The 13,119-nt window shown below is 53.3% G+C and overlaps 4 protein-coding genes across 4 annotated transcripts; 2 read left to right on the top strand and 2 right to left on the bottom strand.

Moving 5' to 3' along the window:
• Positions 1–4,054: 4,054 nt before the first annotated feature.
• J4E84_002641 (uncharacterized protein) lies at positions 4,055–5,463 on the bottom strand (the record flags this gene model as incomplete). The annotated part of the gene is made up of 2 exons (XM_049385262.1): positions 4,055–5,103; positions 5,190–5,463. 2 exons carry the CDS (start codon positions 5,461–5,463, stop codon positions 4,055–4,057), a joined length of 1,323 nt encoding a protein of 440 aa, XP_049247285.1.
• Positions 5,464–6,544: 1,081 nt separating this feature from the next.
• Positions 6,545–8,244, top strand: J4E84_002640 (uncharacterized protein; the record flags this gene model as incomplete). The annotated part of the gene is made up of 3 exons (XM_049385261.1): positions 6,545–6,685; positions 6,750–7,485; positions 7,538–8,244. 3 exons carry the CDS (start codon positions 6,545–6,547, stop codon positions 8,242–8,244), a joined length of 1,584 nt encoding a protein of 527 aa, XP_049247284.1.
• A 166-nt stretch (positions 8,245–8,410) lies between these two features.
• J4E84_002639 (uncharacterized protein) lies at positions 8,411–12,228 on the bottom strand (the record flags this gene model as incomplete). Its single annotated transcript, XM_049385260.1, has 2 exons — positions 8,411–11,923; positions 12,013–12,228. The coding sequence occupies 2 exons, from the start codon at positions 12,226–12,228 to the stop codon at positions 8,411–8,413; spliced, it is 3,729 nt and encodes a 1,242-aa protein (XP_049247283.1).
• Positions 12,229–12,519: 291 nt separating this feature from the next.
• Positions 12,520–13,053, top strand: J4E84_002638 (uncharacterized protein; the record flags this gene model as incomplete). Its single annotated transcript, XM_049385259.1, has 2 exons — positions 12,520–12,690; positions 12,742–13,053. The coding sequence occupies 2 exons, from the start codon at positions 12,520–12,522 to the stop codon at positions 13,051–13,053; spliced, it is 483 nt and encodes a 160-aa protein (XP_049247282.1).
• Between the last annotated feature and the right edge of the window lie 66 nt (positions 13,054–13,119).

The following is a 13,119-nucleotide window of genomic DNA, read 5'->3' as shown; positions in this document are numbered from 1 at the left end:
GTTCGTGAAAACGAGGAGGAGCGTTAGAGGAACGAAGATCGTTCTGGCCAATGGTCGGCTTCGCGGGCTAAGAAGAGATGTCAAAACATCGCTGAATGGCGTACGAGGTGCAGTCGTTACGCGCATTTGTTTCGTCAATGCAGAAGCGGCACCGAAAGTCGTATCCTGGTAAGGTTTCGTGGTTGGAGAAGCCATCGTCGTATCCTTCCAAGCGATGGCGGAGCTTTTGGATTGCGATGCACCGAAGTCGTTGCTCAATTGCATCCCGGTCCTGCTGTTATCAGTTTCTAGAAAGGTCAGCAGATATACACAGAGTGAGTAAGGGACCAACCTACAGAAGTCAAGGTTGGAAAGTATAGCGTCGACCAAGAAGCAGTTGCAAGAGAAATTGGGGGGATCGCACCAGAAAAAGGACCGCTCTGCGAGTCTCCATAGCACAGTGTGTGAACTCAGACCGGTCACAGAAGACAGGGCAAAGGAAATGGTGGCTGTGTTGTTGAGCTCAGCCCATGTTTCCGCGGCTTCATGCACACAGTAAGGCAGAATTAAGACTGCGTGTCTCGTCGCTGTTCGCTGGAGATGGTGGAGGACGCAGAGCAAGCTGCCACCGGTACATGGGGGTGGGTGACACGAGAAGAAAACAACGGCTGTGTATCAGACTCAGCCACGCCTTTGTGACGCCACAGTAACGAGGTAGCACACGCGGGACTGCATGATGAGCTACGGTTCGCTGATCATGGTGGAGGACTCGTTGAGCGCACACCGGTATCTGGCTTGCGCCTCAGCCTGATGCATCAGCTCGCAACAGGGCAACAAAGCCCCGCCTTATCTGTCAGCCTAGCTAGTCCTGACGTGTGACAACTGTGGGACGACTGCAGATGATGATTCTTTAAAGGCCGTAAATGTGGCACGCATTCAACCTTTGCTGCTATCCGCAGCCTGAACCTCCCATCATCTCAACTTCTCTTCCGGCACGAACTCTTCCATTTACCTCGAGACGGCGGTTAACGACTACCATAAACACTGTCACTACACCATCGAACTGCCACTACACCATCGACCAACCTTACAACCTAGTCTTCGCGATGAGACTACCACGATGGTTATGCTGCAAATGCGGGGACGGCACTATGGAGTCTACCACACGGCTCCACCACTGCTTACTGTGTGCGACGATGCTTCTGTGCTTCATCGTGGATACAATAGCAGCACTTGATCTCGGTCAACACAGATGGCCACTGCGTATGCTGCTAGAGACAAGCGCCCTTACCGCCAGCCACATGGCCGTATCGACCATCGCATTCTTCACCGCATCTACCATCATATACCGCGTCAACGTTCACAATCAGTGGCAAGACCATTTCCTCCTCGCGGGAATAACGTCTGGTGCCGCCTCCGGCCTTCTTCTCAGAGGAGGATTGCAAGAAGCCATTCTTCAATTCATACCATGGACCGTTATGCTGTCTCTACTGTTCAGCACCATACTTCACAGAACAGTTCAGTTCGCCCGTTGTAGAAGTCCCGTGTTAGAGGAGAAGGCACCTTTGCTGCCTTGAGAACACACGCGGAGCGAGCTGGAAGAATAGTCGTGCTGTTCGGGATGTGGGTTTCATATCGCCAATGTCAGTCTTTCATATGTCAGCTCGCGTATCAACTCGTAACGGGCTCGTGGCGTTTTGTTTTATCGAGCACTTTCTGTATAAATGTCTGCATAGCTTAAGGATTGGAATGAATGCGAGAATTTGGGCATCGTACCTTCCGCCTACCGTCGCCTACTCTTTCTGATACCTCCCAAGGTCCAGCGACGACTTGTTGCGCTCTCTCCATGTAACGAATAATGAACTATTGTCATTGTGACTGCTTGATGTGAACAGTTCCTGATCACATGTTTCTCAAAATTCGACGAGCATGTACCCTCAACCTACGAAAAGCAGCTCCTGTGTCTCGCAATCGATCACTCTATCGGCCTAAAACCCACGGCACGTCCCGCAGCAAGTAATTCAGATGAACAGCGTTCAACCGAGAGCGTCGCCCAGCTGACGTCGGTATCGGCTGAGCTGCAGCTTAGACAAACCTCCACCTACGAATGGAACGCCTCAACCCCGAAGTGCCTTAGTAATAAACAGCGGCGCCCGGACGCAGCAATGGTTAGAATTTGACGTACCCTGGTCTGTGCGGGAGAAGCAAAGTGCCTTAGGTGATAAACGGCGGTGCCCAGACGCAGCACTGGTTAGATCTTGACATGCCCTAGTCTGTATGGGAGACCCTGTCATGGCCTAGAATACAGATGAGGTTGGCGTTGATAGGTTTACTCGAGATAAAACTATGGGAGACGGGTACGACAGGGTACTGCATAGAGTCTCAGAGACAGCGTAGGACCCTAGGTGAGGTCATGAGCGGTAGGGGTATAGCCCTGCTGCAAACGACTCGCTTTCGTCGTTGTGGCTGTGGTTGTGGTTTTTCGATCCGACGTGCCAACGTACTTGTATACCCCCACGATCTTTCTACCACAGTGGTCTCATCTAACTCATCTCATATACGGCGATTGAGACTCAACCATTGGGGATCGGAACATGAACTATTTCCAAGGCTTGCCCGGGCGTCCTGCCCGTAGCTCTAGGATCACAATGTACGATGTCTTCTTGTCGTTCGCAGAACGTTCTCTGAACTTTGAGAGAAGATGACGCACGTTGAACGTCTTTTGTGTGTTTGCATGTATTAAGAGCGGGGACGGTGCACCCCATAACATGGCTTGACGGGGATTGGACGTTGCTTGATGCAGGTATAACGGTGGCGTGCAGGAAAGCATGCCCGGTGCCCAGGGACGTTTGCCTTCTTTTGCCTGGTTGCCTGATAGGCGAACCACAGCAGAGGCTCATGTTATATTGTGTGAATGCCCACCATCAGGGCCGTTCAGAAATTATACAGACAGTAGGGCATACTATCATCCAAGCACTCCATCATCACGCACTTCACAATTGCATTACGCCCAAGCATCCAAGCAACCAGACATCCTTGGCAGAAAATATCATTTCAACTTCACCCCCATTGTTAACTTCAATCCACCTCACATCATGAGAAGCGAATTCCGTCATGAACAGTCCAATAGTATGCGGCGCGTGCGGCTCCTCGTAGCTGTAACGACCCAGTCCAACAATTATGCACGCAAGCGTGTTCATGTCCCGATGCGGTTAATACTCGCATGGTCCTTCGTGGCCCTCATCACGCCCACAGCCGCGCTCGACGAACCACACGCCCTGTCCACAGCCACTGCGGGTCACTACCACAATTCTCGCCTTCCTATTGGTTTCTTCATCACCCTCCTCCTTTTCATTGGCCAGGCAACTGCTGCCTTCTCGAGAACCCTGGTCGGGCCAGCGATGGGCATTACGAGCGTGTTGTGGCTCATGATGCGCAACGATAGTGCCATCAGTCCCAAAGCGTCTTGGATGTAAGTAGGCATTGCTGGAACTATCCTAGGATACATGCTTACGGAACCAGGGTGTTCGGGGTATGGTCCTGGTTGACAGCGATGTACTTCCTTGTCCAATGCCAACGGGTATCGAACCATCGTTTGTAAGCAACGGCTCTCGACTACTTCGTATCGTCAATCTGACCAATGCAGATACATTCTCTTCACGATCGCCTTAGCCAGTGTGTGCATGGGTCTGATTGCACTAGCTCAGAAGTCGTCGCTGCAAGGCGGCCTAGTGACAGCGATTCCGACTTGTACTTCCTTTGCCGCATACGTTGTAGCATATTGCTTCCCGGAGAGACATAATCGAGAGTCAGACGAATGGAATGCCTTGGTATGACGCAAGATATCAGCTGCAACCGTTGCTGGCTCTTACTACGAGAAATGCTCAGAGGTGTTGGTGGTCGAACGGGAAGCGAAAGTAAAGAATACGGAAGAGCCGGAACCCCAGAACGATGTGGCGATTCGGAGATGCGAGTGGCAGTAAGGTTGCTGCAGGTCAAGCCCGAAGGCGACATGGACTGCACTAGACGCAATAGTGGCCGGCACCAGGAGGCGGGACAATTACATGTACATGCTTTACCTGTCCTTGTCTTTCGCAAGTTCAGATACCGCTCTCTTGATCGAAGAAGCTGTTCTTTCACTTGCCTCTCTCCGCAATTCATCATCGTTAGGCATCCGACAATTAGGCTGTCGACGGAGAGGAAGCTCAGTGTACTTCGTATGAGTGAAGTAGCTCAGGTCAAACTGCGGTTCCAATCGCTGCTTCTCGGTGACCTCTGCAACTTTTTCCTCTGCATCTTTCGTTTTGGTGTGTGCGCTTCGAAAGAGACGATCCGCATCGTCGCGTGGTGAAGATGGCGGCGCAGCTTTGCCAAGCCAGGACGTCCCACGGCCGCGCCAGCAGAGAACGGATCGGGCGTTGCCTTGTCCAACGACCTCGAAGCCATCCTCGGTTGTAGCGTCCCCGGTGGCATCGGGATGTTCCCGCCATATCTCGACACCATCGAAGATGTCTAGATTTCGTGCGTTCTGCGCTACGCGAAGCGCTTGCTCCATGTCTGCGACCTCGAATAGGACGACTTTGGCCTCTACATCTCTGGCGATCTGGAGCAGCCGCGGATAGAAGCGATCGCCTTGCTCTTTATCTGTCTGCTTGATCCTTCGTGGAGGCACTAGCGCAAGCTTTGGCTCGAAACCGCGTACCGAGCGCGTTGTCGTGTGCCAAAAGGCAGCTGGCGAGATGTACGGTGGGTTTGAGATGAGAATGTCCCAGAAGGATGGTTGTCCCGCCCAATTGAGCGCAGCTGTCAGCGACAAGACGCCTTCAGTCTGGTCGTCAAAGGGATTGATCAAGACGTCCGCCTGTATGAAGTCGAGTTTACCAGTGTCTTGGAGTTGTCGCGTCTTGCGTAGTTTTTGGAGGTTGTATCTCGCGAGATCAAGGGCCTTGTTGGAGATGTCGACACCGAGAAGACGCAGGTCCACTTTGGTGGAGGCGGAGGACAATTCATGGTGGAAGAGGAGGGGTATGCAGCCGGTGCCGGTGCAGAGGTCGAGTATGCGTACTTCCGATGGGAGTTCTTCCGCATGTCGTAGGAGACCGGCGAGATGTGTGATTGAAGCGGCTGTATCCGCTCTGTTCGTGTCATTAGCCATGAGTCGGAGAGAAGCCTCAGTATCGCATACCTCGGGATTAAGACTCCAGGTCTACAGCGTATCTCCAGGTCGCCAAAGTACTCTGTGCCCAAAAGATATTGCAACGGCTTCCCGGCGGCTCTGTCCTTGACTAATTGTTGCAGTAACGAAGCCTTGGCTATCGTGTCTCCTTTGGCGCGACGCGCTTTCGCGACTTTCTCGACATGTTCGCGGAGCCATCGAAGCTCGTTCTGGGCGGCCTGCAGTTCGCGACAGGGCCCAAGAAGAGCAGGCAGGTAGGGATCGATTGCGCGCGCCTTGCGGATGAGCGACGTTGGTATCCGTGGCATGTTGAAGGTGACGCGGTGGGGTGGAGTTGCGGTCGCCTCACTAGCGTCGGCTTCATCTCGTCTGGCTGCTGCAACATTGCAGTCCAAAACTTCGGTAGGGGAATGACATCTCCTAACGTTGCTTTCCACGAAACGGAAAATCTACGAATTCATTACGATACTTCAGATTGTGTAGGTGCCTATTGGTAGAAGGTGTAGTATGTTGGCAGCACGTGCTCAGTAGACCTCATGACACGGCTCCTGCCTCGTTACTTTTTCGGGCAGCCTCTAAGCCCTGCCCTCACACCAGAATCAGCTTTTCGAAGTCAATCATGAGCGTCTACATCCAAAGCAATACTGGAATCTGCGCATGGCATTCAACATGCCGTATAGCTAAGCTTTAATACCCCCGCGCGACGCCCGTTCTGACCCACCGTCCCCAACATCACGCCCATACCCCATACTTTCCTAGATCACAATTATCCAATTGCTGTGCATAGCGCGCATTACTAGCCCAGTTGTATCCACCTGCTTAACGGTACAGTGATACCGACCTTCATTATGAGCTGTCGTGCCTTCTTGGCCCAGCCACACGCGGATGAGTATTTCCAGGCCTCTGGAGCTCAATTGCGAACAAACCTTGGAAGACTACCATCACAACGTGCTGTGCTAAACAACCCGCAACAATTTACACAGTTTCACCCTCAGCATACCCAAAGATTCATCTTCATATAACCAGCAATCTACCAGAAGTTACACCCGCCATGCACATCACCAGGCACAGAGACACTCCAGTCCACACAACACCTTCCCCACATCCACCCAAGCGCAAAGTGCCAAGTCCCCTCCGCCATTGGCCCTACAAGAGCGGAGAGAGCATCTGACTTGTGGGGTCAAACAACCGCATGCGTCTCTGCATAGAGGACTTGGCAATAACGTTGACTCGGCAGATGGCTAAAGTCGCTGTGGTTGGCACTGCATCCGACCCAGTCTGGGCAAGATGATCTCCAAAGTATAAGGCAGGATTCTGGCCTTTAACCCCAGATAACCCCAGATCTAGCTTCTCAAACGACTGCAATCCTTCCAGTGAGGTTCTCTTGCCATGTCTGACAACAACGGATATACATGGCGCGACCATTCGCGCTTGTTCCTTGCATGCGGCGTAGTTATCTTGAGTCCGTTTCAGTATGGCTTTGATTTTGGTATGATTGGAGGGTTGCAGGCTATGGTGGGGTTTTTGAAGGTACGACACCACTGCATCGCTCTTTCCCCTTCGGAACTGAATGCGAACTGACTGTACACGTTAGATCTTTGGCTATCAAACCGACAAGTCACCCTTAGGATGGAACCTCACTACCGAGCGACAGCAGCTCATCTCCTCGCTCATGACGCTGGGCGCTTTCATCAGCTCTGCAACTGCTGGTTTACCATCCACCCGGTTCGGGCGACGCATGTGTCTGGTCGCGGCATGTGTGACATGCTTCGTGGCTAACATCATGATGATGGCAACAGAGAATATCGGAGCGCTCTACGCCGGCCGTCTGATTATCGGTTTTGCGAACGGCTACTTCATGACTTTCTCGCAGCTCTATCTACAAGAAAGTAGCACGGCAGAGCTTCGTGGCATCTTCCTCACCGGCTTCAACTTTTTCGTTTCCTTCGGAACTTTGATCGGCACGATTGTCGACTGGGCGACTGCGAAACGACCAGACAAGTCAGCATACCTCATCCCACTGGGACTCATCTACGTGTTTCCATTGATCATCATCTGCACGATATGGTTCATACCCGAAAGCCCACGTTGGCTCATCCTCCAAGGCCGCTTCGAAGAAGGTGTAAAAGCACTAGAATGGCTCCGTCCTGCCCGTCACGACTCCCGCGCCGAAGCCACCGCCATCCTCGCCGCAATCGAAAAGGAAAAAGAATCCAGCTCCGGCATAGGCTGGCTCGACATGTTCAGCAATCCCGTCGATCGACGTCGCACTTTCCTCGCCGTCTTCGCTGTCCTACTCCAAGCAGCATCAGGCTCCATGTTCATCATCGGTAAGACCACCATCAAACCCACACCCAAAAGTTCACACTAACACCCCCCAAGCATACAAAGCCTACTTCCTCTCCATGGCCAAAGTAACCGACCCCTTCGCCATGTCCAACGTCCTCTCCTCCATCAGCATAATCGCCTTCATCGCAAACTCCTTCATAGTAGTCCGCTACGGCAACCGCCGCGTCCTCCTCATGACGGGCCTCCTCGTCTGCGGCATCCTCCAACTCATCATCGCAACCGTATACCACCAAGCCCCCAACGCAAAGTCCACAGGAAAAGTCACCGTCGGCCTCACCGCCATCTACATGTTCTCTTACAACGGCATGATCTCCACCTACGCCTGGCTCTCCGGCGGCGAACTCCCCACGCAAAGACTGCGCAGTCACACGTTTGGGCTGGCGGCTAGTGCGGGTTTTGTGGGTGCGTGGCTGACGACGTTTACGGCGCCGTATTTTATTAATCCGCAGAGTATGAATTGGGGACCGCGGTATGGCTTTATCTGGGCGCCGAGTTGTGCGGTGGCGGCGACGTGGGTGTTCTTCTTCTTGCCGGAGGTTAAGAATAGGACGTTGGAGGAGATTGATGAGATGTTTGAGGCGGGATTGTCGGCGAGGCAGTTTGGGAGTTATAAGTGTGTGGGGGTGGCGAGGGGGGATGATGAGGGGAAGGTGGGGAGGAGTAGTGTGGAGAAGGAGAAGGAGGTTACGGTGCTGGCCAGTGAGAAGGTGGCGGCTGAGACGAGTGTGTCGAGGGATTAGGAATCTGGTGGCTTGGGTGGTTCCTGTGACCCAAGACATGATGGGGGTCTATGTGGGAAGTGATTTGTGGGGTATCTCATAATATATTGCTATGTTCCCTCGCAATCCGCTCTATGAGCATGAACATCATGGCTGCTCAATGTGTATACAACTGCTCAAACGACTCTCAGCCAAGTATTCGCTCGATAACATATCTCCCGCCAGGCTCTTTCCTCTGGACCACCTTTCTAACACCAAGACCCCATCCTTGGCTACCCTTCTCACCCATGAGACTCATCTCAACCTCACACTCTCGTTCATCTTTACTGAGATCTACGATCTTGCCCTTTGGCTTACTCGCTTGTAGTAACGGGGTATTGAGTGCAATATTGATGATCTGCGGCCTCGTAACGGGAGTGAGAGGATGCATGCGCGTCTTCGGCGTTCGGCTTCCAGTAATAGTGGATGATGCGGCCCGCTGGAGGTGGGAGTAGATGATGTATCCCGGCATCTTTGCTGGCGGTGTGCGTGCGAGTATGGAAGAGGGGTGTAAAAAGACATATTTTGAGTGTGGGTCGTCCGAACGCTCTGATTGTGATGAGAACAGAGTAACGTATGGCACATCAATCGCTGTCTTGGGCTTCCTCGGGAGCTCAGGAGGCACAGGAGCAAGATCGGCGCGCATAGCAATCTGATCGATGAAGCCTGCGGCGCATATCTGAATAAGCAGATTAATGTTTCGCTCTGAAGGCGCTGGAAGCTTTGCATTGTATGCTCCGATAGCGGTCGGCCGATGTGCCCGGACGATATTGGTGAGCTGATGGCGGAGCTGACTGGCCTCGTTCATGGACTTTGGATTGAGGAACATGTCTTCGCAAAACCGGTGCGAGTCGGGCTCGTACGCGTAGGCACAGATGGCGTTGCTGAGCTTGATGCAGTCACTCTGCTTCGCGTTGATGCTCATCTTGGCCTGTGCGGCATTGTAGGCTTTGCGCAGTCGGGAGCGCTCTTCGGCTTCGACGTTGTCCTGCTCAGTGCGGATGGCATCCGGGTCTTTGACGGGCTCACGTAGTCCGAGGTTGTTCTCTGGGACGATGAGTTCCGGTACAGATAGGGCAGCCACCAATGCGATGGTTTCAGCTGCGAGATTCTGTGCGACACCCATCGCAACCATGCGGGCGAATCGTGGATTCAGAGGATATAACGAAAGTTCGTGACCGAGCTTCGTGACCTTGCCATCTAGAGACAGTGCCCCAAGATATGAAAGCAAATTCTCGGCCTTCTGCAGACTTTCCCTATCCGGCGATGTGGGGAAGGGGAAGTTGACGACTGGAGCGCCCATACTCTTCAACTGCAGCACCACGCCCTCCAACGGTGTTCGCGAGATCTCTGGAGCTGCATACTCTTCAAAATCTCGCTCGAAAACGGCCGATGAGTACAGGCGATAACAGTGACCAGGTCCAGTACGACCCGCACGACCGGATCGCTGGTTGGCACTAGCCTTGCTGATCCAGCTGACTTCGAAACTCTGGACGCCAGTGATGAGATCGTATTTCTTCTCCTTGGCTCTTCCGCAGTCGAAGACGTAACGGATACCGGGGATTGTCAAACTGGTTTCTGCGACGTTCGTCGCAAGGACAATAAGACGAGAGCCATCAGGAGGTGGATCAAACACCCGCAGCTGCTGATTTGTGGGCAGTTGTGAGTAGAGTGGCAGAACATGTACGTTCATAACAGTGTCCTCTACCTTTTCGTCCTCGATCTCGAACTCTTTGTCGTCTTCATCATCCAGTCCCATTATCACGGAGCCTTCCGAATCTGAACCATCGTCGTCTAGGTAGTTTTGATCTTCAGCCTCTCCGCCCAGCTCGATATCCTCGGCCTCTAGTGGCGTCTCCGCTGGAGAAACCACGACTTTGCCATGCTTCACTTCGCGTCCTTGCGTGGAGGGGAAGGCTTCCTTCAGCCGCTTCGCCAGCTGTGAGATCTCGCTCTGTCCAGTAAGGAAGACAAGCATACCACCCTTGGGCAGCTTTCGATGTCCTCTGCAGACCTTACGATACATCTCCTCAACGTAGTCTCGCTGGGTGCGACGTGCGAAGTGGTTTACAACGGTATATTGTCGACCCTCTGCCTTGATCAGTGGCGGAGGCTCACTCCTGAACAGGCGCTTGTTCTCCGTGAAGTCTGATATCCGTAGAGTAGCAGACATGATGATCAGCTTGAGAGGCTTGTTTTTTGGATCTTCTTTGACCATCTGAGCGCGGAGATCCACTATCCTGCTAAGCATGCCAATAAGAATGTCTGTGTTCACACTGCGCTCGTGAGCCTCATCGATGACAATCGCAGAGTACTTCGTCAAGACGAAATCTTGGGTAATCTCTCGTAACAACACACCGTCGGTCATGAATTTGATGGCGGTTTTTGGACTCGTCGTCGTGTCGAATCGGATCTGGTATGCCACTTTCGTACTTTGGTCGCCGAGTTCATCGCCAACACGTTTCGCCATACTGACAGCGGCTACACGACGCGGTTGTGTAACGCCAATCATGCCAGGTGTAGGCCCGTCTGGCGCTCCGTATCCAGATTCTAGGAGAAACTGAGGCACCTGCGTGGTCTTACCACTACCCGTGGCACCCCAAACTACTACCACGTCGTTGTTGTGTATGGCCTCCATGATCTTCTGCTCTTCCGCTACGATAGGAAGCTGCAATCTTGACTCTTGTATCTCTGGTGACCGTTCGACATTCACGCTGAAGGCTTTTCGTGTCGCATCGGTCGCCGTTCTTGTCTCAAGTTCTGGGGGCAGAGGATCTTGCTCGGGAGCTCGAGGTTTGAAGTTCGCCGGAATCGGTGCGTAGGAGAGTTGGTTTGTCGGAGTGAAACCCACTTGTTCGTTTCTCTGCTGAGTTGCCCAAGCCTTGAACGCCGACGTTCTTTCCTTCTTCGCGATCTTGTTCTCTTCGTCGGGACTGGTATCGCTATCCTCATCGCTGTCGTCCTCAGAGTCTCCAGACTCTTCAGATTCGTCTGAAGCTTCGGATCCGGAACTTGATGCCTCCTCTTCCAAATTCGACCCAGCGTCGTCGGACTCAGCAACAGATGCTTCAGATTCATCCCCACTGCCCTCATCGTTGTTCTCGCTGCCCGAGCTGAAGCCCTCCCATGCGACCTCTTCTTCGACCACGACGGGCTTGTTGGTCTGGCCTTTCCGGCGCTTTCGCACTTGTATAACGGGTTTGCCCGACTCGTCAACCTCTAGAGGCCTCTTCAATCCGCTTCCAAAGAGTCCACCAGTTTGCCGTGGCGCTGCGGGGGGCTGTGAGGTTGGCTCCGAGGCTTCAATTTCGGGCTCGGAGGGTGATGGGGATGGCGCTCGTTCTCGTGAAGAGCCGTTGGTTTGCGCTGCTTGCGAGGGGATCTGTCGTGCGTTTGTTTTCGAGGTGGGTATCGGCGCTTCTTCTTCGTCTGAACTTCCGTCTCCGACCTCCCTGACCTCGCGCTTCTCCAGTATCAGGCCTTCGTTCTTTTCCACATCTATGCCGGCTCTGCTCTCAGCCAGTGCGCGCCTCATTGCCTCCCTCTTGGTGTCCGCTCCTCGACCGAGCTTCTTCGAGCTTTGGAACAAGCTAGTGTCGACTTTCTGGGTCGCAAGCTTCTTGAGCAGTTCGAGATTCTCTTCTTTCTTGAGTTTCGTATCCTGCAAAAGTTAGTAATGAAGTTCTCCGCGGTGTAGTTCTAGCGCAAAGTGACGAAGAAAGGCGTCTTGTATGCTGTATCTCCACGTACAATGTATTTGTCGAGGCGCTTCTTCTTCTTGCCGCTCATCTTGCCCTGCGACTCTCGGGTGAGCTCATCCTTGAGCGTAGCCTTCTTTTGGGCGCGCTCCTGCTCATCATGGGGCAAGATCTCGGTCGCATTGGTGTCGACGGTGGCCTCGCGCGCCGGCGTCTTCTGACGGGCCAGAACCTTGTGTTTTCGCTGTCGCGGCACGAACTTGGGCATTTTGGTGGTTGCAGCGTCGAGGACTGCTCGCAGCGCCCGAAAGTTTTTGGTGGGGATCTGACGCTAGTGGGAACTCCGCAGCACTTCCGCCGGGTGCGAGTCGAGTGGGCTGTTGATCTGGATTCAACACCACGGACCGCCAGAACGCAAAAGTCGCATCAGCACTCTACTGCGCGCCTAAATACTTTTACTATACCAAGAGCCCGAATCAACTCGCTCGCTTTTCGTCGCATTGCTCGTCGCGTATCAGCTACCCCTCAGCAACAACGGTCGCATCGCACGGACAACACCATGGCAGCACCCACAACTTCAGACGACTACGTCGTGACGCCCGCCCCATACCCAGCGCGTACCAGTACGGCCACTTCAGCGATCAAGAGCATAGAAACTACAGCAACGGCGGTCAACTTTGCGGACAAGATCCTCATCACCGTGACACAGAATGGACGGCTAGCGCACTGGGTGTGTGAATATATCTGTTTGTCTGTAGTATCTTTTGCTAACACCTGCTAGGTACATGTACCCCTTGATATCTCCGCGACCGATGCCTCCATGACCTCGAATGCCTACCTCGAACGCGACGAAGAAGACCCCAACTCCGACCTCCTTCCCATGCACCATCTCACGGCTACAACTATACTCGGCGGTACTATGGCAGAGCTCGACACTCTGGGCTCAACACTCGCGACACAGATTGCCAGCGCCATTAAGCAGCGCGACGATAGGGAAACCAGGATGGTCGTACTGGGTATGGGACTGGACAAAAGCATGATTGGAAGAGAAGCATTCAGCGAGCTGGTTGGACTTGTGCTGGGAGTCATATGAGATCGAATTCGTATTGCTTTAATCTATGCAATGCTCGACGTGATAACCGTGGGAGTCTGTGCCCGA

The sequence above is a fragment of the Alternaria hordeiaustralica genome (genome assembly GCF_023758085.1).
Source record: "Alternaria hordeiaustralica strain BMP 2776 chromosome Unknown scaffold_3, whole genome shotgun sequence".
Classification (NCBI taxonomy): domain Eukaryota; kingdom Fungi; phylum Ascomycota; class Dothideomycetes; order Pleosporales; family Pleosporaceae; genus Alternaria; species Alternaria hordeiaustralica.
The sequence above is the reverse complement of the archived record's forward strand: the minus strand, read 5'-3'. Positions and strand labels throughout refer to the sequence as shown.